General features: G+C 34.6%; 1 protein-coding gene across 1 annotated transcript; it reads right to left on the bottom strand.

The window, feature by feature from the left end:
* Window positions 1-286: 286 nt before the first annotated feature.
* LOC143255282 (uncharacterized) lies at window positions 287-26,968 on the bottom strand. The gene is made up of 3 exons (XM_076510707.1): window positions 26,584-26,968; window positions 5,932-6,453; window positions 287-5,350 (listed from the first exon to the last, which is right to left on the bottom strand). Exons 2-3 carry the CDS (start codon window positions 6,442-6,444, stop codon window positions 1,853-1,855), a joined length of 4,011 nt encoding a protein of 1,336 aa, XP_076366822.1. The 5' UTR covers window positions 6,445-6,453; window positions 26,584-26,968; the 3' UTR covers window positions 287-1,852.
* Window positions 26,969-27,592: the final 624 nt, after the last annotated feature.

The following is a 27,592-nucleotide window of genomic DNA, read 5'->3' as shown; positions in this document are numbered from 1 at the left end:
ATAAAAACACGAACATCAGCTGATCATAATGTACGTTATTGTACACACTCAGTTAGTTTTCCGTCGGTTTTTATCGTAAAGACACTTGTAGAAGTAACAAATGATACAATAAATTAAAAAATAGATTAACTAACTATAAATGTATACATGGAATAATGTCAACATGTGAAACGCCTAAGCTAATGAAGTGATAAACTCATCTTTTAGGTCAATGCTTTTGAAATTCTGTGTACGAATAAGTAATACATCTTTTCCCTTCGTTGCTGGGAACAAGAGAAGATGGAGAAGTTTAGTCTGTTTTGGTTAAATTGACTATGTTTAATTACATCTGCAATGTTGATATTACATTCATAATAAAAACATGAGTTCTTATTAAAACAGTTTCAAAGGTTAATAAGTAAGCAGCAGTAGTAATTATTTGAACTCATATAGATGTCAACCATCGTCTAACTATTCTTCTTTTTGCTTAGAAAATTGTAAAAGCAAATATTAACAATTTTTAAATATAAGTTCTGATGAATACAAACAAAATAAAACGACACAGTTTAAAATAAAAATAAAAACACACTGATGGAAAAATATCAGATGGTTAATATTTTACATTGATTGTGCCAGTGTATACACAGTTGTTAAAAGTGAATCAAAGTAGGAAATAATGAAGATACGGAATTGAATGCCGAAAATTGGAGAGTGTTACAAACATCCCATTTAAAGGATGAATTAGAAATGCATGGATGAAGACATTTGCTGTTTATCGTAATTTTCATCACGAATATTTGGCATGTGTAACAGTAAACATTATATTTACTTGTAAAGTTTTTCGAATTTTATTCTTAAGATTATTAGGCAACCCAGAACACTGAATTTAAATCATTTTCTACAGGAAAAGGTTACATATTCTGCCAAAGCGGTTATTAGGCTTAATATAATAATGTTACATTTCAACAAAATAACTTCGTATTGGAATTTGAGGCGACAGCTGCAATACCAGACGGCACTGAAAATCTAATCTTCCTCGCAATAATCTGATACATACCAAGTTCTAAGAATTGCCGAAAATGCTCAAAATAGACTTTTAGTACCTACGGTGAAAGGCCTGAATACTCTAACATGTTGATCCTTCAAATGCCAAGCTGACTGATGAAGTGCAAGGAAAAATAATGATTTAAACAGTTAGGTCTTTGTATATATTTAAAGTATGAAAATAAGTTTCGATACGGTAATAACATTTCCTTTTTTTTCAGCCAGTTTTGAACTTATTGCATTTGTAAGTCAAAAAACATTTGATATAAAATGTTGTTACTTTGATTAGTTATTATAGCAATTGGAGACATACGTTATTAATTTGCCATTGTTATAAATAAAATGTTATAGCTTTTGATAAAGTATAACGACGGACAAAATGTGGTTCACAAGTAAACAAAATTAAAAGTCAAGGGCGTGGTTTCTCCGAATACGTAAGCATTTGACTTTGGTTGTTGTGATAGTTTGGGAAGTTGTTGAGCTTGAGCTCGGAATTTAGTGTGGCTGTACAAGTACAGTCACTTTGTTTTCTATATGTTCTGCTTCATTACTTTTCTTAGATTTCTTTCTCAGGTTAGGATGGACCTTTTTCACTTTTTGGTACTATAAGATGCTATACAACATGCTTTCTCTCTCTGGTCTTTAAAATGCATCCAAAGGTTTACCTGCTATCCCTTTTATAAAATAGAAGGACACTTCGATGCTAGAACAGATCCACCTGAAACAGTGCCACACCCTGCTGTGTCACACTAATAGACTTTCATACAAATATGATCTTCGAATGAAAATATTTCACTATCTATTAAACATTAAGGCACCATTTAATGCATTACCTATTTTCATTATCACTTTCTGGATACGTAACATAGTAAGGTGGACTTTTGAGAGGAACTGGTCTGCCAAGGGTACTTACAGACACTGGTGGGGCTGGCAAAGACAAAATCCTTGGTCGCGTTGGAAGCCCAAGAGGAAGACCTGATGGAATGTACGAAAGTGGAATGGGATACGTAGCATAACAGTTACATAAGTTAGTTGGTGGCTTAAGGCAGGTGCACTTGCCTTGTGCCCGTAGTGCTAGAGGTCCAGCAAGAGGTCCTGCAACATAATGAGGCTTTGCTCGACGTAGCCGAATCACACAGATGATGATGATCAGTATGCAGACAAATGCTACCACTCCTGCCACAATTGCAATGATCATAGTGTCCACTTTAGTAAGAGCGCTTCTGCTTCCACTAGCAGAAGGAAGTTTATGTGTAGGCCGTGGGGTTGTGCGCCGAAGTTCAAAGATGATGTCATTTTCACGATGCTGAATAGTTGTCCGAGTAGATGGAGAAAGGGTCGTACTTTTTGACGTTTGTATTGTGATTGGTTGATCTCCACAAACGAAACTATTAGCCTGAAGATTTTGTAACAATTGTTTTGCTAGATGAGGAGGACCAAAACACTTCAATTTAGTGAGTTTGTGAAAATTTTTATCCGTGGAATCCATTTTCTTTTGAATCCATTGCCAAAGAGGTAGAGCATTGCAGTCACACATGATTGGATTAGAATTTAGACCAACCAACGATATATCCCTTTGTTTGTTGTCCAGTGTTGCCAGAAACTGTGGACTAAGACTACTAATTTTGTTATTTTTCACATCAAGAGCAATATCGGTGGATATTGGGAGAGGTAAAAATACAGCAATTGAGATATCGTTTATAGAAGTTTCTCGAAGTTTAATATCAATTTTAGGACTCCGAATGCCAGCAAAAGCGCTTGAAGATATACTTCTCAATTTCTTACCCCGAACATTTACCTCGCGTAACTGAGGACTATAAATTGGTTGTAGCTGTGAATCAAGTTTAGGCTCAGTAATATCTACTGAAACACTTTGAAGCCCAACTGCATACTTTAAGCAATCATTAATAGCTAGGTTTAATAAAGATGGGTATCCATAAATCCGTAATTCTTTCAAAAGAGTAAGTTTTTCTAAACTTTCACATTCCAAAAGAGTGAGCTCAGGTAAGTCATTGATCATGAGGTATTTAAGACTTGTTAAGGGATCAAAGTCTCCTTTAACAATAAACAGTATCGGATTTTTTGAGATATCAAGTTTTTCTAAACCTGTAATTTTGGACCAAACAGTCGCAAGGCTTATACTCAAGTTTGGAATCTGATTATCCGATAAATCTAAACATTGCAACAAGTTTGTCTTCTGGAAAACATTTCCATCAATTCTTTTTATTAAGTTTCCTGAAAGATTTAGGGTTCTTAGAAAAGGACTTTCAAATTCTGGAAGAGCTTTAAGCTTTGTGTAAGCTATGTTAAGTTCTCTCATGCTTTTTGGTTCTCCTAGAAGTATCCTATGTGCATCTGCTGTTAAAGGGTTATGTGAGAGATCTATGTCCTTTACGTTTACTAATACATCGTCATTTGAGGGAAGGTTACTGATTTTATTATAAGATAAATCTAATTTCTCAAGGAAAGAATACTGTCGTTTTAGACCAAGGTTAGGAAATTCTGTAAATTTATTGCTTGCCAAATTAATACTTTCCAAAGAAAAGACATTCATTCTATTAAAAATCTCTGGAGAAATGTTATTTAGACTGTTGTTGCTGAGATCCAGGTTTAGATGACTAATACCTCGGAAGGCAAGTTCTGGTAAAGAAGAAATTTGATTGTTTTGTAAGTAAATCCTGTGTAATTGAGTTGAGTTCTGGAAAGTATTGTCTTGAATATTACTTATTGCATTATTTTGGAGTTCCAGAAGTTTCAAATTTGGCATATTGGCAAAATCTGCATTATCCAAAGACTGAAGATTATTTCCCTGGAGACTGATATGGATTAATGTTTGGACAGATTTTAGAATTTCACTTGGGAAGAATGTCAGTCTGTTGAAACTTAGATCTATTTTCTTAAGTTTGTAATGGATGGTGAATGAGTTGGGATACAGATATGTGATATGGTTATGACTAAGATCCAATGTTTCTAGCCCTGTTCTTGTTGTAAAAACATCCCCTTTGAAAGAGCTCAGAATATTTTGCCTGAGATTTAAGAACTTAAGATTGTCTAGTTCGTCAAAAGCTCCATTTTTGACGACGGCAAGTCTGTTCATGCTGAGATCTAGCATCTCGAGCTTTGTTAATTTTTGGAAAGATTTTTGCTGCAATTCTCGCAGTTGGTTTCTGCTAAGATCAAGCACTTTCAACGACAGATTCTTGAAAACATTTAGGGAAATTTCTAATAGCAAGTTCCCATGCAGGTCCAAATTTTCAAGATATAAAAGGTTTTGAAAAGCAGTTTTTGGTATTTTAGCTATTTGATTTAGGCTAAGATTAAGATATCTTAGATCTTGAAGCATTTCAAAAGCTTCTGGCACTAATGCTGATAATTTATTTCTAGCCATACTTAAAATTAAAAGTTTTGGCAGATTCAACTTTGGAAGTTGGTTTATTTCGTTGTATCCGAGGTCAAGAACCCATAAACTTTGCTGAAGACCAACTATTTTATTGTTATTAAACACTTCTATCTTGTTACCATGTACGTTCAGTAGACGAAGAGCTTCAAAGTTTTCAAAAACATTGTCAGGAATTTCGTTAATAAGGTTGAAAGCAAGAGAAAGTTCTTCTAAATGAGCTGAAGTTCTAAGTATTTTTGATGATAAAACAGCTATTCTGTTATAATCAAGATTAAATTTCTTTAGATCTTTCAGACTACTTATGGCTGTAGCTGGATAAGCAAGAATTTGATTATCATTTAAAGAGAGTCTTTCTAATTTTTCTAACCCAATAAAGATATTTTCATCTAATCTCCTTATTATATTGATATCTAATAATAATTCTTTCAAGTTTGGTAATCCGTCAAATGTGTTTGCTGAAAGTTCAATAATTCCATTTCGGCGTAAATCCAAAAACTCCAAAGTAGTCATTTCAGCGAGAGGGGTCCCTTCTAAAGAACGAATGTTATTGGAATGCAGAATAAGATTTTTTAGCCCTACGAGTTTCATCAAAGGTCTTAGAGGAATAAGTGTAAAGTAGTTATCGGACAAATCTAACGTATGGAGTTTATCAAGCCTCACAAATGTTTCTGTGGGTAAAGAATCCAACCTGTTATTACCAAGAAGAAGAGTTTCTAGACCAGACAATGTGACAAAAGCTCCATCTTGTATATAACTGATATCATTTCCTGTAAGGTTCAACAGCTTCACTGTCGGCAGGTTTGGAAAAGATCTCTGTAGTAGCTGCTTTATTTTATTTTCTTGAAGAAAAATTGCTTTTAGAGCAAGTAGGCCTTGAAGGCTAGATGCTGGAATAGTGGAGAGCTCATTTTGTCCAAGCTTAAGCTCCTGTAATAACAAAACAAAGTCGTATGTACATATTTATATTAGACATTTTTTCGAACTCATATCCTTATATTAAATGTTATGCATTGTACTGACCTGTCGTTGTTTATTTCTATACACACATAAATAAAACATTTATATTATAGATAAGATTAGTCAGACCGTATAAAATAAAGAGTTCTTTTGTACGAAATGTGCAAGTGACACAAATTAGGTAATATATAATATTTCTGAACGAAATTACATCTAGAAACAATGTCTAGCCAATTACTCTAACGTCTGGTCTCTTTAAACAGCAAAATGTTTGATATTTTTTTTATTCAAGTTCCACGAGGAAGAATGTGCCGTAAACGTCATAAAAATATCAAACATTTTGCTGTTTAAAGAGATCAGAAGTTAAAGTCATTGACTAGACATTGTTTCTATCAAATGTTTGATATTTTTTTATTCAAGTTCCACGAGGAAGAATGAACTGTAAACATCATAAAAAACAAAACTAAAACAAATTAACTATTTGTATTAATGAAATATTGTAATAAATAATATGTTAGAAATCATGTGCAATTGTTACATTTTTCTTATACCTCCAATCTGTCCAATCTTCTGAAGATATCACTGTTCAAATCACGTAGGCGGTTCGCCGATAGGTCGAGCACACGTAGTTGTGATAGTCCTTGAAATTCATTAGTAAAAAAGATTGGACTAAGCTGATCTCCAAAGAGGTTGTGACTCAAACGTATTTCTTCCACTGTATTTTCAATTCCATCAAACACTCTCTCTGTGAGTCTCCGAAGAAGATTGTGAGAGAAGTCTACTATCTTGAGTGGAACATCACTAGCGGTGAATAGTTGAGCCTCAAGATTCTGTAACCCAGCGTGGCGCTGACTAAAACTATGAATGCGATGACGATATGGAAGAATAGGAAAATCCCCAAAAAAGAATACCTCATCACAGTTGATGGAAGTTCCATTTTCTAAATCTATAGTGCAAATACAGGGGAGGCGAGCATTTCTCATGATATCCTCACAGTGCATTGTCTCTTGACCTTCAACCACACTGGTAGCTAACAGCACCATTACAATTCTTAGTATCTTCATGACTTTAGCCTGTCATAAAACAGAACAGAGTTATGAAACATGTTCCCTGCACATATAGTTTGATCAACTGAATAAGTACGTCGAATAGTTGTCACGCAACTAATTATATGTTACAATATATCTTTTTTAAATTGTGTGTTAAAATTGTTAGTAGAAGTTGTTTGAGCAGAATCTTCTAAACTTTTGAAAAACTATTGGAAACTTAAAAAATAATGCATATACATATATGGATGTCTTTCAATGAATAATTTTCGAAAAAAAACTGGGTGGTTAGGAACAAGGATACAAATAGATTTTTAAAGTAGTCAATTTCATTTCCATGTTGAACAATATTTGAAGACCTCTTCATTAATTAATAAAAACTTCATTAACTATGATGTTACTGCTATCAACTTCTTTGCTATAAGCTTAGTAAGATAGAAAAATAGTTCAAACATTGACTTTCCAAAGTCTTACAACGAATTAGCTAAACAAATAATACATTAGAATGTATTTTCGAACTACTTTGGCCCGGCATGGCCTAGCGCATAAGGCGTGCGACTCTAATCCGAGGGTCGCGGGTTCGTGCCCGCGTCGTGCCAAACATGCTCGCCCTTTCAGCCGTGGGGGCGTTATAATGTGACGGTCAATCCCACTATTCGTTGGTACAAGAGTAGCCCAAGAGTTGGCGGTGGGTGGTGATGACTAGCTGCCTTCCCTCTAGTCTTACACTGCTAAATTAGGGACGGCTAACACAGATAGCCCTCGAGTAGCTTTGTGTGAAATTCCAAAAAACCAAACCAATCGAACTTGTTCAACTTAAAAAGAAAAAGTATCTGACGAAATATTCGAGTTAAACGCGAACAAAAAACTATTAACAGCGATCTTACACTGTTGGTGTTGATGTCAAAGTTTGAAAATCACAAATAATATTAGTATTCCTGTACGTAAATCTGGAGAACAAAAAATATAAAATAATAATAATACAAGTGGAAAATATATTACAGATCAAGTTTGGAAAAAATTCTTTACTGGATATTTAAAAGAATCGTGTTAAATCTAAATATAAATATTTTAATTACTTAAATTTAAAGACAAATCGCATGGAGAAAGTTTTATAAAACACACAAATCAGGATTTAAATAGTTGATGATACGTTCTTTCGTCACTCATTCGTGGCCCGGTAATTAAGGCACTCGATTCGTAAACTGAAGGTCGCAAGTTCGAATCCCCGTCACACTTAACATCTTCGCCCTTTCAGCCGTAGGAACGTTATAAAGTGACGGTCAGTCAAATTATTCGTTGGTAAAAGAATAACTCAAGAGTTGTCGGTAGGTGATGATGACTACCTGCCTTTCCTTTAGCCCTGCCAGGCATGGCCAGGTGGGTTAAGGCGTTCGGTTCGTAATTTGAGGATCGCGGGTTCAAATCCCCTTCGCACTAAACATGCTCTCCCTTTCAGCCGTTGGGGCATTATAATGTTACGTTCAATCCCACTATGCGTTTGTGAAAGAGTAGCCCAAACGTTGGCGGTGGGTGGCGATGACTAGCTGCCTTCCCTCTAGCCTTACACTGCTAAATTAGGGACGGCTAGCGCAGATAGCCCTCGTGTAGCTTTGCGCGAAATTCAAAATAAAAAAAATCCTTCTAGTCTTACACTGCAATATAATAAGGATGACTAATGCAGATATCCTGCGTGTAGTTTTGCGTGAAATTCAAAAACAAAACAATCGTCACTGATTCATGTTGAATGCCAGACTGTTTCTTCTGTTTCCAAATCTTCTAAAAGACGAGAATGACATAAGAAAGAGACATTTTGAAAATCTTTAAAATGTTGATAGAAATCAATAAGATATTTGTTTATTATTCTAAGCCTTTCTAACTTCAAACTCCCAATTTTATGTTTCTAGATGGGTAGGAATATAAATCTATATACGAGATACTGGATGTGTTTATGTTTTGTTTCATCATTTTTATCGATTAAGCAGTTATAACATGACACCAATCCCACTGTTCGATCAAAATAGTCCAAGATTTGGCAGTGGGTGATTGTTACTAGCTACCATTTCCCTAGCCTATCAGTTCTAAATCAGGGATGGCTAGAGCAGACAGTCCTCGAGGAAACTGCGCGATTTTCAATAAGGTTAACAAGTGAAAAATCGCTGTTTACCTGAACCTAGCTAACAGTGTAAACAGGCCATTTTTTACGAAGTTAAGTAGGTCTTTTAATTATCTTGCTCTTGTGAACAAACGACAAGCAGTCTAACTCTGAATACACGTTATGATTACTTTAAAATGAGTTGGTCAACACGTTCATCTTGTTTCGTGTGTATACATATCGTTTTGTGAATTTCGCGCAAAGCTACACGAGGGCTATCTGCGCTAGATAGACTGTAAGACTAGAGGGAAGGCATCTACTCATCACCACCCACCGCCAACTCTTGGACTAATCTTTTACTAAGGAATAGTGGGATTGACCGTCACACTATAACGACTACACGGCTGAAAGAGCGAGAATGTTTGATGCACGGGAATTCGAACCCGCAACCCTCAGATGACTAGTCGAACGCCTTTACCCACCTGGCCATGTAGGACCATATACATATCGAACGCCAGTTTTAGAGTTATATTTCATATGATAAACGATGGTATTTTGGTTGTAGATACTAACTTTCAAAATTAAGACAATTTTGTTCACGTACAATCAATTTTAAAGAGTCAGTCTGATTTTTCTTTGGCAGTGAGCGCTGTCATGTGGTTCACAATTCAGTTGTGTTGTAAATTCATTGAGTATGGCACTAAATTCTCACCATTAATTGTTAGGCCTGACTTTCTATCGATGCTACATTTATATAAAGCTATCATTGATGTTTACCTGCAACGAATATCAACAAACTTAAAAGATCACGATCACCGAGTCACGCGCCATTTGTTAACTGTACTTCTGATTAACAGATTATAGACGTGAATAATAAACCTGCTAAATAAAACATTATTTTGTAATCTTGGGTAGTAATTATCGCATTGTTTCGTCAGGTTTTTTTTTTTATATAATGATACAAACGTCATATGACACTAAAAACCAAAGCACACGTGAAATGTGCTTTTGACACAAATTATTAACTGTTGAGAACTGTCACAAAATATTTATAAAGAAATAAAGTAACTCGAAATGACTTTCAGCAATATTATATAATTTTTAACTCCCTTGCTAGCATTTAAGTTAAATGGTGAACAATTTAAAAGTTATCACTTAACAAGTTAGTTCTAAACTGAGAGTTCTTTTCTGATGAATTTTATTAGAGGTGTATCGTTAAATTCAGAGGCTTTTTACGCAATTAAAGGTTAAAGTTGAAATCGATTTAATTTTATGTGCTCTTAGTTTCTTCGTTAAAATAGAAGAGAATATTTCTTTATTTGCTTGCTTTAATTTTGCGCAAAGCTATACTAGGGCTATCTGCGCTAACCCTCTGTAATTTAGCAGTGTAATACCAGAGAGAAGGCAGTTAGTCATCACCACGCACTGTTAACTCTTAAGTTACTCTTTTATCAACGAATAGTGAGATTGGTCGTCACATTATAACGTCCCCATGACTGAAAGAGCAACCATGTTTGGTGTGATGGGGATTAGAAACCTCGACACTTAGTTTACGGGTCAAGCATCCTATCGGAGAATGCCCTCTTTCCTTGCTTTTCCATCTTTTTGTATTCGAGAAACAATTTATTTACTTTATGTGGCTCGGCATAACCAGGTGATTAAGGTGCTAAACTCGTACTCTGAGGGTTGCAGACTAACACCTTGTCTAATGCAGAATTTTTGAATAGCATATGTTAACGTAAAAGGTAGTAAATATAGACGTTCTTTGAGTAACACCTTTAGCTCAAGACAGCTAAATTTTGACAGCTATGCCGAGGCATAAGGGTGATACTACTAGACAAAGGGCAGTATTACAAGTTTTCATATAAACAATATATATATGTATCCTACCTTTTTAATGATTATTTGCCCACTTTAATAATAAGTGATTTGAATAATATCATGAGAACGTATATTTACTATGACTTTATTCTTGAGGTTTCAAATCTAGTAAAGCTAATCTCCTTCCTCTAAATCATCGGTTTTTCTTATCGCAAAACTCAGATTCATTAAAGATACAAAAATGATTGGATAACTTGATGATATCGACCTATGACAGGTTTTTGGTTTGTTTTATGCCCAGAATATCTTAATCAGATTGAAGAGATGCAATGGTATAACCAATTGTAAGTTTCCAGTTACTACTTTCTCTTGGTAGGAGTTAATTTACTCTCACAGATAATTTATTAGGCCCAGCTACTCGAGAGTTATCTGCACTAGCCATTCCTAATTTAACAGTGTAAGACTAAAGAGAAGGCAGCTAGCATTCACCACCAACCGTCAACGTTTGGGGTACTCTTTTACCAATGAATAGTGGGATTGATCGTAACTTTATAACGTCCACACGGCTGAAAGGTTGAGCATGTTTGGTGTGACGGGGATTTGAACCCGCGACCCTCATATTACGAGTCGAGTGCCTTAACCACCTGGCCATGCCGGGCCTTGGGTATTGGAAGTTTTTCTAAGTGTTGTCTTTTTAGCCCTCTAGTGGCTCATCGTTTAAGTTACAGCCTTATAACCCTAAAATTTGGGTTTTGGTACCAGTGGCGGACACAGCACAGATAGCTTATTATATAGCTTTGTGTTCAACTACAAACAAACAAACAAAAACAAAGTTTTTGTTAATAAAATAATAAGAAAGAAGAAGATTGTATTCCAGTTTAAACGAAAAAAATGAGAGAACTTTCAGGCAAAGTAAAAACTGAGAGCTGGCTAGCTTAGCATTTACATAAAAATGATCAAATCGAGAAAGGTGTTGCCAAAAGATTTATTACGAATATTAAGTTGAATCAAATAATTACACTGGTATGACAACAGAGTTTGTGAGGAAAAATTAGATTATTGATACATGCCAAAAATATAATTTTGAAAAAAAAAAAAAATGGTTTGGATACCAAAAAGAAAAACGCCATAGTTGATTTTGATAATTTATATTTGGTAAACTTGTTGGTTTTTTTCAAACAATTGGAAGAGTTTTGATAAGATATAAATGGAATCAGAAAGTAATAACTAGCAAAAACAGCACCATCTGACACAAACAACAACTAGAGCAACAACAGACAAGAAAAGATAATGTCATCTTGGGCTCTTATGTACATTCTAATGTGATTTGTCGTTACGCACAAAGGTACACAATGAACTCTGTATTCCGTCAATCATGAGAATCGAAACTCAGTTATCAGATGCAGCTCTGCGACACTAACATAATATTTCTAATTTATTATTATTCGTGTCGCCTTCTTTTCAGAAAGTTTGACTTTCAGAAACGTTCCAGCAAGGGAAATTCAGAATGCGTGCCACGACACATGTATAATGCATGCTTTCGGATCTACCTGACTGCTCCAATTTTACTTTAGTTCCCGATTCATGTACCAGTGGCATGAAAAGGGGAAAAGCAGTACGAAGAAGTAGCTACAAGAGTGTAGACGTATTACTGTAAAAGTGGTCGTGGTTCGTACTGCCAAGTCACGGCGGAATTAACTGGGCAAGTTTTTCTTGGTACTTGTCCCTGGTTGGTTACGAGGTCTGCACGAGAACATTTGTTAGTGAACGCAGATGAAAACTGGCCGTTCTTGAAGGCAATTGTTTAAAATAAAGTGGCATGCGCTAACTGCTGGTGAGAGAACATGCGTACCTTACAAATGTTAAAAACATGAGTCAACAATATTATAAATCAAGTATATACGTGTACGAGTGCGTTTCTCGTTACTTTTGGTTTCCGTACATAATAAAAGAAATACAAATATTTAGGACATATACGAAGCCACATTTTTATCAATGAATTTGTGTGAACTCGATCATTCTCCTGTTGAATGACTGGTATCTTGTTTCAGTAAATACAAAAGTCACACCCCATGTAATTTATATAATACAACGTATCAACGTTTGTTTCAAATCTCTATTACTAAAACGGCAAACATGCATGTCATAGCATTTTAATGAATTACCCCAATATCGTTTGTCTAAAGTAAAACCTAATAAAATAGTTCCAAAACTTCTTATGACACTGAATAGGTATATATTAAGGTATTTAGCAATGAATACAAATCGCAAAATGAAATATTTACAGCTCGTCAGAATAGAAACTACATCTAAAGCTAACTCTGCTGAGAAGCAAAAGTTTTACTATTCACATGATGGACAGAATGTCTAGTGTCCTAAATACAAACAAAAGATGCCTTATACTTCGGTTTTCAACGATATTTAACTGTTACAGTTTTCACCTAATATCACATATCACCAGGCTGTGGAAAATACAACAGATATAATAGTAGTCGAGAAACTATTTCTATCATAAACTTCAATCACAATCGGTTTCGGTGTGAACTGTGATGTTTATCAGTTTGTTTGTTTTGATGGCTATCTGCGCTAGCCATCCCTAACTCAGCAGTGTAAGACACCCACCACTACTTCTTGGGCTACCCTTTTACCAACGAATAGTGGGCTTGACTGTGACGTTATAACGCTCCCACGGCTGAAAGGGCGAGCGTGCTTAGTGGGAAGAGAACTTAAACCTGTGACCTTCAGATTGCGAGAGAAGCACCACAACCACCTCGCCATGCTGGGCTTATCAAGCCCATCTAACTATCATAATTTATTTTGTGATTTTTAGTAAAACCAAATTGCTGCTATATTATTCGCTTAATTAATTTACTTTGCATTAACTTCACTCACCACTTAGAATAAACCGCGAGTTGGTAAAGTAGTTTTTTCTTATCTCGAAACGGGTTAAGTGACCACAGGGTCAACAAGAAAGGTCAATATAGAAGTGATAGATTAGGGGAAAAACAGCTAACATTGCTTATTTTTTCCTATCAAACCGACTAAGGGCATTTACTCATTCATTCTTATAACACCCTAATGACCTCCAAAATTCGTGGCGCAATTTATTATTATTGCTTGCGGTAATGGGACAAGAGCATCGAACCCTTGAAGGAACAGTCTTGTATACTAACCACTGACCAATTCGGATCACCAGGACTTGATAGTTTAATGCTTGAAATATCACGTGTTTACTTAGTCCTTCTTTCATTGGAAAGGAGCAACCCTATGGAAAGTGTTCAAAGACCAAGCAGGTATCATAATAAAATATTATTATTATCTTCTCTTTCAGATTATTTTATGATGACGAAAAATACACTTAAAGTAAAAGTGTATTCTAAAGACGGCTGGTATGAATATTAAAACTTTATTTTAATCAAAATCGTCCATCTTTAGAATTATTTTCTTCTCCAGATTATCTCTTCGAACAGGCATTACGAAGCAAAATGAAAATAGATAAGATTGAGTTTAACAAAGAAATGCTGATAAATGGAGAGTGAATTTAACTTCGGTTTATTTTTTATCATTATTAAACACAATGAAACATAACCCAGTTTTAAGAGGCTGGAAGCAAACATTTTTTAAATTTTTTGCTACAGGGTTGGGTGAACCTATTAACTGTCTATAGAATAATTATTTTAGTTTTGGCAAATACAGCCTTTTGGGAATTCACGAGTAAAATCTTCCACCAGGGTAGCGCTGTTAGTGTTAAGAAAATACAAAAAAGTGATTAATTTTAAAAGAGAGAAACAGTTTGGATAACAAACATTTAATTAATCGTCTTCTAATTGGAATGCTTTTTTTTGTAAAATTAAATTACATGTAACTTCCGTTAAGAATCGAGCAAGTATTATTAGTAACACATATCAAACACGTTGTAAAACCAACATGATTACCTTATAATGTACTGCGTGTGAACGTGCATACAATATTTGCAACCAATACAGGAAGTGGTTTCTCACTCATGCACCTGTTCATTAAGAAAATGGCGTAGGTGTCTCTTTCCCTGTCATTTGACTGTTAACCTTTGTAAATAATGGATATAGAAATAAAATTGCGCTTTACGTGGACGTAAGGGCTCTAATTCCGCCGGCCTGACCTCTCCTAAAGAAAGATTCGAAACAGCTGTGTGTCTTTGCAAGTAGATCACGTTTAATCGGTGCTCCAGACGGCGTAAAGAGCATACGAACCGGTCCGGCCTAACATAGCATGATAGTAAGGGCATTTAACCCGCAATAAACTTATGGTAGGATCGAAATCTGGTATCTAACATATTTACCTTTTCAGCCATGGGAGCATTGTAATATTACGATAAATCACACTGTTCATTGGTAAAAAGTATCCCAAGAATTGGCAGCTAGTGCTGCTTTCGACTTGTTCAGCAGTTCAAAATTATACACAGCAGCAGATAGTCTTACTAGCCTCGTCATAAACGAATAAGCGAAACAGGTCGCCAAATGTTACTTTTCTAAACTAATGACGCTAGGTGATGACCGTTGTAGAACCTGGTCAAGTTTTTAACCCGAATTGTCTTTCTGGAAAATACTAGCAATAATTGATAACAGAGTTAAATAAATTCTTGAAATTCACAACACTAAAAGCTAATTATACTTATGTATACATTCGATCAAACTTTTTATTTCTATAAAATTCAAACAAAGCCACCAGGAGAATTGTCAGTAGAAAGTACATAAAATAGAAGGCTGTCAAAACTAGTGAATATGTTTCCTCAGTACGTTACTACTGTGTACAAACACAAATGACATTAAGAGTTTGACAACAAAAATCTCAGCGTTACTACTAGAATATAAGCTTGGGTATTCTTTCCTTTTTAAAGATGTGGTTCCACAAAAATTGAATTTTATTTTTAGTGCACAACATTTAAGTGTTTAAATATATCACAACTCAAAGGAATGATTTTCATATTTAAATACGGGTCTGATCCCTGACACCTAATGCATATTCTACATGGATTATAGCTTTAAAATACCAGGCACGATCCCTGAGACAAATACAGAGCAGATAATTTATTTATGGCTTATAATGTGGTCAAAGCCACATCGTGCAATCTACTATGTCCACTGTGGGAATTGAAACCTTGATTTTGCGGTGTAAGTCTGTAGAGTGGTGGACGTAACTTTCTAAAGTAGTTTGTACAGTTGTTGATAAGTAAACAAGACCAATTTAATCATTATTTGTTTCAGTGTAATAGAAATTATATTATGTTTTAAATGGATATCTCCATTTTTGTCCCGCCCTGCAGTTAGAAAAAATGCAGATTATTTTATAGCCTATTACTGTTAAATATAAGAGGTCAAAGCTCCCAACTTACGAGGTCGACAGTGCGACAATGTAGAAAAGGAAAGTGAGAAAAAAAACACTTAACTACGACATACTTAGTTTCCTGTTTCTTGTTTTATTTTCACATTTATTCAAAAATAACGACGAGTTTTTTGTTGAACATATAGTAATAAAAGTATACAGAATGTTAAAGAGCTGTAGAAATTACTGAAAAATATTCTATCTCGCAAAATCTAAAAACAAAGATCATTAGAAATTAAGTTAGCCAAGAAGGGTTAACATGAATTAAATCTTAAATGTACTGAGAGAATATAAGTGTGATAGGAGAAAATGTATCAGAATTTGTCAGAATTCTTATAGGGAGATAACTAACAATCAAACTAGTGTGATAGTGAAGTTAGAGACCATCAGTCTTTATACTGCAGCAATCCGAAGGTAATCTCAATATAAGTATGTCAAGTGTATTTAAATCGCTTCTTGATTGTGTGCTATCAATGTAATTTTACTAGTTGTTTAATTAAACATAAATTTTAGCATCCGTCATTACTTACACAGGATAATTTTTTTTAGGTGGTTGAAGATAGAAACGTCAACCAGGAGTCAGTAACCTTACAGGTATGCCAAACTATTCACTTCCCCCCTCATAACCTGCGGGTTAGTACGGGTCTCTCTGTTTGGCTGAGCTTTTGCGTTACACGTACGGATTTCTTGGTACAGACGAAAGGGAAGTGACTAATCAGTTGAAAATTTGGTGAAACGTGTCTTTCGTTTCTGTGTTTGACGTTAAGGCGATTAAAACTAAAAGATATTAGGGGCAGTTACTACTCAGTTGAAAAAAGAAATAAAATCTTATAACCAAAAGAAACGTCGCGCACGCGCATACGTTGAGTACATTATTATAAGTTCTCAACTTCTGGGATACCTATAATTACACCTTGTATTCAACGAGCGTATACTAGGGTTAATATCAAAAAGGAAGAGCGTAAAATAACAATCCAGGTATGGGTTGGTGGTTAGGGCACTCGACTTCGGATCTGTAGGTCATTTAGAATATAATAAACGAAAAAAAAAAATTCAATATTTTATTTTAAAAATGTTCAGTTTTCTTAATGCTATATCTGATGATTAATAATATTTATGACACAGAGTGAAGAACTGTTTTATTGATAACCACAAATACACGCTTTTTGTTCTTAACACATACTGTTGTTGAATGCTAAGAGTTCATGTATGGATCGGAACAAGCGGGTTTTATCTTGCTGAGAGTGAAAGTAAAAAAAAAAAGATAAATTTTGAGCTCACATGGCTAGTTATTTCATTGAATTTCGCGCTAAGCTACTTGACGGCTATCTGCGCTAGCTGTCCCTAATTTAGCAGTGTAAGACTAGAAGGAAGGCAACTAGTCATCACCACCCACCGCCAACTCTTGGGGTACTATTTATCAACGAATAGTGGGATTGACCGTAACATTATAACGCACCCACGGCTGAAAGGACGAGCATGTTTAGTGTGACGGGGATTCGAACCAGCGACCCTCAGATTACGACCCGGCTAGTTATATGAAGTTGGTTTTTACAGAACGTTCCTCGCTGGTACAGTGCTAAGTCTAGAGATTTACAACGCTAAAATCAGGGTTTCGATTCCCCTCGGTGGACTTCGCAGATACCCCAACGTAGCTTCTCTATAAGAAAAACACACTTTAATGGGCAATTTTAGCATACAATGAAGTGATTCTCTAGAAATTATTTTACTTGTATAAAACAACCCCAAACACATACACTCACACCACTTACTGAGTGTTTTAAGTGTTTTTTTTTCTGTTATTTAGTGGCATAATAAGTATTGTAAAAAATGAGCTATAGTTCTATAGTTCATATCTATAATTTCTTACACAAACTTTTTGTTGATATTACTATCATTTATTAAAATAAGTTGCTGGTACTGAGCACGGCTGAAAATTATAATATGTTTATTAATTTGAGAAAAAGTTCATTAATACAAAATTCCACACGTTTACCAGTCAGGTTTCATGTTTCTTCATCAAACAACAGCGACCATTTTTGTTTTGTTTTGTTGTGTTGTTTTTTAATTCTCAGCGGCATCAGTTCTTCATCTGTCGATTTTCTCTACCGTGGTTTTTAATTCCTGCTACGATTCGAACGACATATCATACTTTAAGTAACGATGTAACATTTACTGACATTTAGCTTATTTTACAATGATTTGTTGTTTGTTTGTTTTTATTTTGCGCAAAGCTACACGAGGGCTATCTGATTTAGCCATCCATAACTAGTAGTGTAAGACTAAAGGTAAGGCAACTAGTCATCACCACCCATCGCCAACTCTTGGGCTACTCTTTTACCATCGAATAATGAGATTCACAGAAACATTATAACGTCCCCACGGCTGAAATGGAGAGTATGTTTGATGTGACGGGGATCTGAACTCGCGTCTCTCTGATTACTATTCAAACACCTTAAATACTGGCCACGCCGAGCCGTATTTTACAAAGGAAAAGTTAGTTCTGTTCGTTGTACCATTGACTCATGCACTCACATATTTATTAGGTTGCTTGTGTTTTTCTTATAGCAAAACCACATCGGACTAAATGTTGTGTCAACCGAGGGGAATAGAACCCCTGATTTTAACGTTGTAAATCTGTAGACTTATCTCTGTGCCAACGAGAGACTTCATTAGATTGTATATCATGTTATCGACCAATCTTGGTTTATTCTGTTCATAGTTTCACTCTTCATTCAACCATTGTTTCAGGACCAATAGAAAGCATATAGATAACTAATAAAATCAAAATAATAGAAATACGTGAAACATAAATACTAAAGAAAACAATCGAAATTACACCTTAAGCTTTTGTTTCAGTGAACTTTAGACAGTGTAGACATAGCAGATTTGAATTTTAATTTACTTTTGCATGAAAAAAAATGGCGTTTCGGTGTCTTCACTGAACTCTTTTGGTTCATCAGATGTTGAAGTACATTTAAGTTCTCGAACCTACACTTTGACTTTATGGCCTGAAATTATGCCTACAGCTTGAGTTTTGCTGCAATGTAATGAGTAAACCAGTCCATCTTTCTGAGTGCTTTATGACTCAATGGTTTGTTATTGTGAGTTTTATTGTTCTGTGTTCTCCAGTATGGTTCTTATTTTGATATGATTTGTTTGTTGTTTAGCAAAACGATATACACGATTGGCTATCTGTGCTGTGCCACTTGAAGACAATTTTAGCATAAAATTTTATGCATATTACCTATTTAAATAAACTGTGTTGTTTATCAGTTATGAATGCAAAGGTATGATACCCTACCTAATACACTAAGCCACCAATAGGAATGTGATTTCTCACAAAGATATGATATTTAAGGAATGTGATTTGCTATAGCATTAATGCGTTTTACAAGCTGGTGAAACATGATTGTAAGTAATTATACTTATGATAAAACATTAGTATTAGGCCGTACACTACTTATGTTAGAACTTTACAGTTGACATTACTTCCGTGGAATCAGATGTATTTCCTCAAAAGCTCTACCATGAGCACCAAATCTTTTTTGTAAGTTTACACATTTGGAGTTTAAGATAAGCAATGTAAATCTGATTCGTGTCTGCAAGATGTAGAGAAAGAATGTGGCGTGGGAACACGGTGCATAGGTAGTTTTAATAGAAGTCTCATCATTTATACTTTTAATGCTAGAAGGGTAATAAATAAAATGGATGACTTCAGAGTATTGGTCAAATAAGAGGATTTCGACATAATGGGAATACCTGAAACTTGGCTAAATATAGGCAGTGATGACGGGAATTTCTCTGAAATACAAGGCTGTAGATTGTTTAATAGAGCAATAGAGGATTAGTGGCCTTATGTGTGAAACGTCAGTTACAGGTTGTTCAAACTGAGGATACCAAAGATAACAGTAATGAGGTTGAATCTATTTGGGTTTCTGTTGGTGATTATAAGTGGAGAAGACATTTAACTGGATCTTGCTACAGACAACCATGTGAAACTGATAAATATTAACGAGAAACTCAATTGTTAATGAAGTTATAATTATAGGTGATTTTAATTTTAGATATGCTTAATAAATAAATGTTGGGGAACATCTGGGTGCTAGTGATTATTGCTTAATTAGATCTGGTGTTTTGCTGCATATGAAGATAAAGAACAACATTTTTGTTTCAAATTTCAAAGAAGCAAATTTTGAAGAGATGAGACAGGAATTATCAGCTGTGAACTGAGCAAATGAATTAATTGGAAATACTGATCAAATATGGCAAATTGAAAAGAATCATTTTTAAATATTCAAGACAGGCATACTTCTTATAAACAATAAGAATCTCTTCAAATACATTAAAGTTAAATAAAATGCTAGGATACGAGGAGGACCTTTGAAAGGTGATACCAAATGGCAAATATCTCATGACAATTGGACAATAACCGGGCTTATTAAATTATATTTTTATCAAGTTTTTATTATTGAAGGTTTAAGTGATATTTCTCAACCTGAAGAGATTCTAGATGAAAACAAGATTAGACAAGATGAACCACAAGAAATTATTTTTTCTAGGTCCTTCAACAATGAGCAGGTTCCAGAAGATTGGAAGTTGACTAATGTTATACCTATTTTCGAAGAAGATTATACAATTGTCTCAGTAATTATATGTACAGTTGTCTTGCATCAGTGATGGGATAATTTTTTTTGATATTTTGATTAAAAATGCTTTGAAAAGTCATCTATAAAAGTTTAAAATTTTTTTGGATAGACAAAATGGTTTAACTTGGGGAAAGTCCTCCCTTGTTACTCTTTTTATATTCTTTGAAGAGCTTATTGCTTATGTAGATGAGGGTATAGGTGTGAAATTGACAGATCTAGATTTTGAGAAAGTATTTGACAAAATGCAACATAAAAAGGTTGGTTACAAAATTATCTCTGTAGATGTAAGGGAATAGGTTGGCTCAATGGATAGAAAAATGACTAGATGGAAGAAAACAGAATGTTGTTGTATGTGCAGTTTAGCCAGACTGGATAATTGTCATGAGTAAATTCATCAGCACTCAATGTGAGGACCTATGCTTTTTTTGATATACATGAATTAAGTCAATGAGAAAATGTTCAGTAAATTATTTACATTAGCTAACAACATCAAAGTTTTGAATGCTGTTGGCTGTGAGAAAGATTCTATTGTCTTACAAGAAAACGTTTCTTTATTTGTTCAATTGGCTAGTGAATAGTAGATGACAAAGTAATGCATGTGGTATATCACAGTTTTGATATACATGAGTATTATTTTCATGATAGAATCCTTAATAGTGGTATGGAAGAAATAATCTTGGTGTTCTAATTGACCAGTCTCTTTAGCCATTAAAACTACGCGTTGTTACTAGGGAAAGAGCAAATAAAGTTTTTGGTTGTATCTACAGAAATGTTTAAAACAAGTCTGAAGACGTTGTAGTATCATAGTATATGCCATAAGATAGGCCAAATTCAGAGTAGACTTCAGTGTTGGTCTTTTTACTTTAGAAATGTGCAGTGAATTAATGGAAAAGGTCCAAGAAGTATACTAAGATGGAAAAGTTATTATATAAAGTTTCTGAACTCGTTTTATTTATAAAATACGAGAGATAGAGGGGATTTGATGGAAGTGTTTAAGATTGTTAAAGGAATTGATAGTGTTGATGAACCATCTTTTTAACATTTAATTATTAGAATGGTGTGTGTGTGTTTTACTATAGCAAAGCTACTTCAGGCTATCTGCTGAGTCCACTGAGGGGAATAAAACCCCTGATGTTAGCATTGTAAATCTGTAGATTTACCACTGTACCAGCAGGCGACGTTTAGAATGGTAAGAATAAGGAACACAAATGTAATTTTTAGCAGGGTGAGAGTCATATCTATGTAAATCGTGGGATTCAAATCTACAGAACACACACTTCATTTTTTCAATCACATTAACTCTATACATTTCAACATTAGCTTCACATGTGAACAGGAAGAAAGCAATCAAATATCATTTCTTAACCTCAAAAGTACAATAACTGACACACAGTTTAAAACAGAAATCCAGCGAAAAATCACCCATACTGGACTATACATTCCTCAGGACTCAGCACACGAAACAAAACAAAAACTCAACGCACTAAGAAACCAAATAAACACATCCATAAAACTATGCTCACCAGATAAAATTAACCACGAATTAGACAAAATAAAACAATACTTCATCAACATCAATAAGTTTCCTCCACAAACCGTAGAAAACATTATACGCACACGCCTAGACAAAAAGCAAAATCAACTAACAAAAGTAAATATACCCCACGACTTAAAAAAAAGTCACGAAACCATATACTGCTGCATACCATATATTTCCGACATCAGCAGAAAAATAACCAACATTTGGCAAAAACTAGTGACAAATATGACATTCCAGTTAATACCAAATTTATTCAAAAACCAGACACAAAACTGAGGTCTATACTGTGTAAAAACTACACTGACAAACACCACACCAACATTATTTATAAAATACAATGTGATAACTGCACGACTTCTATATTGGAGAAACAAGTAGAAAAATGGAAACCAGATTCACAGAACACAAAAAGTCACCTTCACACGTTTTCGAACACTGGAAATCAAATAAACACAACATAACCATAGAAAACACTCTAATACTAAATAAAGAAGCAAACATAAACAAACGTAAAATTAAGAATGCCTTATTTATACAACAACTCAAGCCCAAAGTAGACCAATACAAAGGAACACCTTTATATCTATGTTAATAAATATAATCCAACTTTTTCCATTCCTACACTCAATTACACAACCACCTTCAAACATGTGGTCAGCTATCGGTCAGTTACCTCTTTCTTTCTTTGTGAGCCTGACGATGACCGAAGAAAGTCGAAACGTTGTTCGCTCCTCTACAAAAAGTTTTCTTTATCTATACTAGCCGTTTTTAGATATATATTTTCTCTACAAGTGGGTTTTCTCGTCATCAAGGGTGAGAGTCAATTTCAGCTAAAAGAGATTTATATTTCTAAGAGAATTGCAGGTCTATAGAACAGATTGTCTTCGGATGTGGCTGATAAAGTTGATTTAAGGGGAAGTTTGATAAATATTTGAATGATAAGAGTTGGGTTGGCTTTTAAATGCTTTTGGTTTTAGGAGTCTAACTTAAGTTAGCGGATAAGACAACCCAGATGAAACAAAAGGTCTCTTTTTATCATTTAATGTTATATAAGTAATATTTATGATTGCACTACTTATTAAAAAATATTCTTATCCATTAGGAAGAACTGTATGGCAAGTGAGAGATTTTACAATACATTAATTTTAAAAAAGAAGCATAGAAACGGGATTGCTAGAGCTAACATTATTATATATACATTTATCTACAGTTTTATGTTGTTTATCAACAAGATGGATTGTACATATTTAATAAGCCACTTGTATACGGTAAGATTAATAACTATTAACTGTTTTAAATTATTATAACTCTTATTGTGATGTAATATTACACACGTACTACTAGTACCATTACTAAATACCGTTATATGCTAGAATTTCAAAAAGCTGTTCAGGAGTTAAAGACGATTCGATTAGTTACTGAAAAATATAAACAAAATTACATTCAAGAGCTGCTTCACAAACTTTTCTAAATTAGTTGCTAAAATTATTATCCAGAAGTATCCACAGTGACATTTATGTTTGATTTAACTCATTTATATAACTTGATTTTAGCTTTAGAATGTTTTAATGTGGCACTTCGTTTTTCAAACTCATAAAAATTTCTATATAACAGAATGCTAATACTAGGTGAATACGAGCCTGCTCACTATGGATCGGGTGTAGTAGGATCAAATTCTTCAAAGTCTGAGTTCTTTTCACAAAAACTTCTGTGTAATTTGTTGATGTAGAAATACATATTGTACACAGCCTTTTGACTACAACTTTCGCATTAAATAGTATTACAAACTAAAACGAAGCTTGAGAAAAATGTATGAAGCAATTAAAGGATAGTCGAGATGGTCATTAAGTCTGTCCTGTTTCAAATGTTTTCACATAGCGTTGTCTCAGTTGTCATATTTAAAAGTGTTTAAAGTTTTCAAGTCTAAGTCCCGAAATACTTTGAATGTTTCATTCATATATGAAACCATCGATTGGATGAAAACAGATGAGTTGTAATAGGCTATTGTGAGCTGACTAAACGTGTTTCTAGTTATTATCAGAAAATTTTGCACTAGCTTCAAGTCACTGGTCCCCAGGCAGGCCAACAGTATATTTACGCTCGCCATTTCAGAATTTGGACGATTAATAGCAGACGCCAGAGAGCTGGCATGATATCCCAGTACAACATGTACCTTGCAGCAAAAACACCCTAGACAGGAAAAACAATTTCTGATAATTGTTTAATAGAAAATTTTCTGAACAAAAAGTAATCCTTTCTTGTGTTTCACAGTTTCAACACTAAGTAAAGAACGTGTAGCATGTTTGTTGCCAATCTAATGAAAGTGAATTTTCTCGGGTACTATCGTTCCCCTCAACAACAAAAGCATTTGGATTTAATAATACTAGCGGTGCATTAGATTTTCAGATCCCAGATGCCCTCTGATCCTGATCACGGAAAATTTATTTCCGTATATTTTGTCGCCTTATTTCTTCTCTTCTTCTCAGTGACGTCACATGATTAGCCTTGGTTCTTCTCTCTGCCCCTCCGGACATGCTTCTGGTTCTCCAAATCAGTCTTTCAACTCACTGGGTAACGTAGGACTAGCCTCTCCAGATAAAATTTAAACGTTCCACGAAAGTAACAAACAAAATAGTTGCGAGAAGGGTGAAAGAGGTTAATAATATTCCTGAACACCCCAACCTAGGAAACTTTATTTCCTTAAAAATTAAATTTCTGTCACAAAATTTTCGTTTTGGTCTTTAAGCTGGTATGCATAATGAGACGCTTTCCGTTCACTTTAAATCCCACACAGTCGTTTTAATTATGTTACATATGTGATTCTTGTGGAAAGTGTTTGTTTGTTTTGAATTTCGCACAAAGCTACTTGAGGGTTATCTGTGCTAGCCATCCCTAATTTAGCAGTGTAAGACAAGGAAGAAGGCAGCTAGTCATAAACACCCACCGCCAACTCTTGGGCTACTATTTTACCAACGAATAGTGGGATTGACTGTCACATTATAACGCCCATACGGCTGAGAGGGCGAGCATGTTTGGTGTGACCGGGATTCAAACCCGCGACCCTCGGATTACTGCCTTAACACTCTTGGCCATGCCGGACCTGTGGAAAGTGATGACAGAGGCATTTTGATAATAAAGTTAGAAAACAATTACCTTACACTCCAGATAATTATAAGAGAACTTTTATTTTAACTGATGTTTTGCCTTTGTGGCTTCTTCAGGGCTAGTATATAAAACTGAAGAATGCTAAACGTCGGTTAAAATAAAGATTTTATTATAATTGTGTGGAATGTAAATGCTATTTTTTCTAACTCTATTGTCAAAATGCCTCTATTATCACTTTCCACGAGAATCGCACATGTCTATTGAATAAATATAATTAAAAAGACTATTCAACAAGTACATGTATATAATTATATTTCAAAATGACACAATATATTTCAATCCCTCTAGGCTAGCGTAAGAAACAAGATTAAAACAGAGCATGTTTCAGCATTACAATATTTATCAAATGCAGTCACTCGTGTAATAATAACGTTGTTTGTTGAATGTACTTGTTCTATATTGAACTTACAAAAAATGTCAGTTTATTTCAACCAGAGAATGTATTTTAATATATATATTTTATTCAGCTCTATGTCAGTTTTGTTATTCATATGAATATTGACGCGTTTTTGAATTTCTCGTCATGTTATAATAAGTATAATGTAATGTTGAAGCAGTTTATTACATTGAACTATTTATTTTAATATATTTTGATCAAATGGTTTTCGAGCACTTCTATTTCTGGACTGATAATAATAGCATCCCATGTTACTTGTTTGTGTTGAATTTCGCGCAAAGAATAACGAGGGCTATCTGCGCTAGCCGTCCATAATTTAGCAGTGTAAGACTAGAGGGAAGGCAGCTAGTCAGTACTACCCACCGCCAACACTTGGGCTGCTCTTTTACCAACGAATATACCTCCCATACAGTGGTATTGACTGTACCATTATAACGCCACCCCGGCTGAAAAGACGAGCATGTTTAGTGTGACGGGAATCGATTCCGCGAACCTTATATTGCGTGTTGAGCGCCCTAACCAGCTGGCCATGCCGGGCCTTCTGTTAAACAATCCAATTATTTAAAACAATAAAAATTTAAGCTCGAAGATACTGTGAGATAAAGTAATGATTTTGCTTAGATAACTTAACTTCCTTAAACGCATGGATTGATTTTGTCTTTGAGCAGCGTACTAAAACTGAGTTAAATGCTACAGTGCCAAACCGATCTCAGCCTTATATTGATAATAACGTACTAATCCCGAAATTTTAACTATGTACAAGCCAAGAGAATTATCGTATTTTAGAACTAATGTAAATTCAAAATGTGTTAAAATAATCTTTTGGATGGACTGAAAGGTTTTAATTTATGTTTATAAAAATAAAATTTAGATCAACCACCAGGGAAACAACAAGTGTATATGAATATCAGTTTGATACTTGCAATGCGTCCTCTTCAGTCCAGCTTGTATCCATATTAACTTGTTGTTCCCTAAACTTTATTTTAGAGTATTGTACATGTTAATGCGTATTTATTTATATTTCTTACTTTTTTTACGTACAACAGAAGTATGAACCATAAAGCAATTGACCTAAACATTGTAGCAAAATTTCCTTTACTCTGTTAGACGTTACTAAGTTGCTACTTACCTGTTACTGTCGCTTTTCAATTCTTGAATCAGAAGTTAAAGTTACAGTATGTGCCACTGTATGGGAGGGATTTCTGTTAATATCGTTTAGGATCTTCCATTCAGTGACTGTGTGTTGACACTTCTTGTGAACACTGGCCAAACCTTTCACACCGCCCGAATATTTCCATTCAGCATTGCTGAGGTCTACACTGGTGACCACTTGTAGTAGCTGTGCAGAAAGACCGCATATAGGAATAGTGGCTGATCAGCGCCAAGCGGCGTTGTGCCATTTACAAGCGATGCCTTTAGCAAACCTGCTGTCTCTCCCAAGGTCAGTCACACCAACAGGTTGAAGTACAGGTAAATCAGGTGTTAGAAAGTTCCGGTCGGGCGCCCACCAAGAATCCTTCCTCTTACTTCTCCTTCCTAAACATTCCGATATAACTACCGAAGTCGAATGTACAGGTATGAACCCTGGCTTGTAAAACTTCAAATAATCTGTGAAGATTGTCGGCTTCACGTTATGTAAGTCGCATCTAATTTAACACCTTTACATCTACTTCTAAGTAATTCGGAAAAACAAACTTTTTCTTCATGACTCGGTATTTCCTAACAAACTGTGTTACAAGTAAATATAATTCACATTGTATTGGAACTTATGTTAATCATTGCCATACATAACATGTGAGAAACAGTTTGAAATATAAATGAAGTGTTTTATATTAAAAGAAATAGATAAAAGTTTATTTCAGAACTTTTCCTCTGCAAACGAATTTCATCAGAGATCTTTCGACGCTTTATAATAATATTAAATAATCTAAAATGCTGAGTTTTAGTAATATCTTTATTTTTAAAAAATGGTATTTTTACATTAATTTTGTAATTTTCCAAAGCGCGTTTACGTTGCTTCCTAGTGGCACAGCAGTATGTCTACAAACTCATACTGTGAAAAAACTGGTTTCCATTCCCTTAGTGAGCAGAGCACAGATAGCACTTTGTATATCTTTGTGCTTAATTCAAAATAATAA

This window comes from Tachypleus tridentatus, chromosome 7 (genome assembly GCF_004210375.1).
Source record: "Tachypleus tridentatus isolate NWPU-2018 chromosome 7, ASM421037v1, whole genome shotgun sequence".
Taxonomy (NCBI): domain Eukaryota; kingdom Metazoa; phylum Arthropoda; class Merostomata; order Xiphosura; family Limulidae; genus Tachypleus; species Tachypleus tridentatus.
This window is presented reverse-complemented; position numbering and strand designations above follow the sequence as displayed.

Bases quoted from the DNA above. Each gene is read 5' to 3' on its own strand.
- LOC143255282 (XM_076510707.1), bottom strand. From the start codon at position 6,444: ATGAAGATACTAAGAATTGTAATGGTGCTGTTAGCTACCAGTGTGGTT. The intron at 5,351-5,931 runs GTATAAGAAAAA...TTGTTATTACAG, and splicing joins GAAGATTGGACAGATTGGAG to GAGCTTAAGCTTGGACAAAA.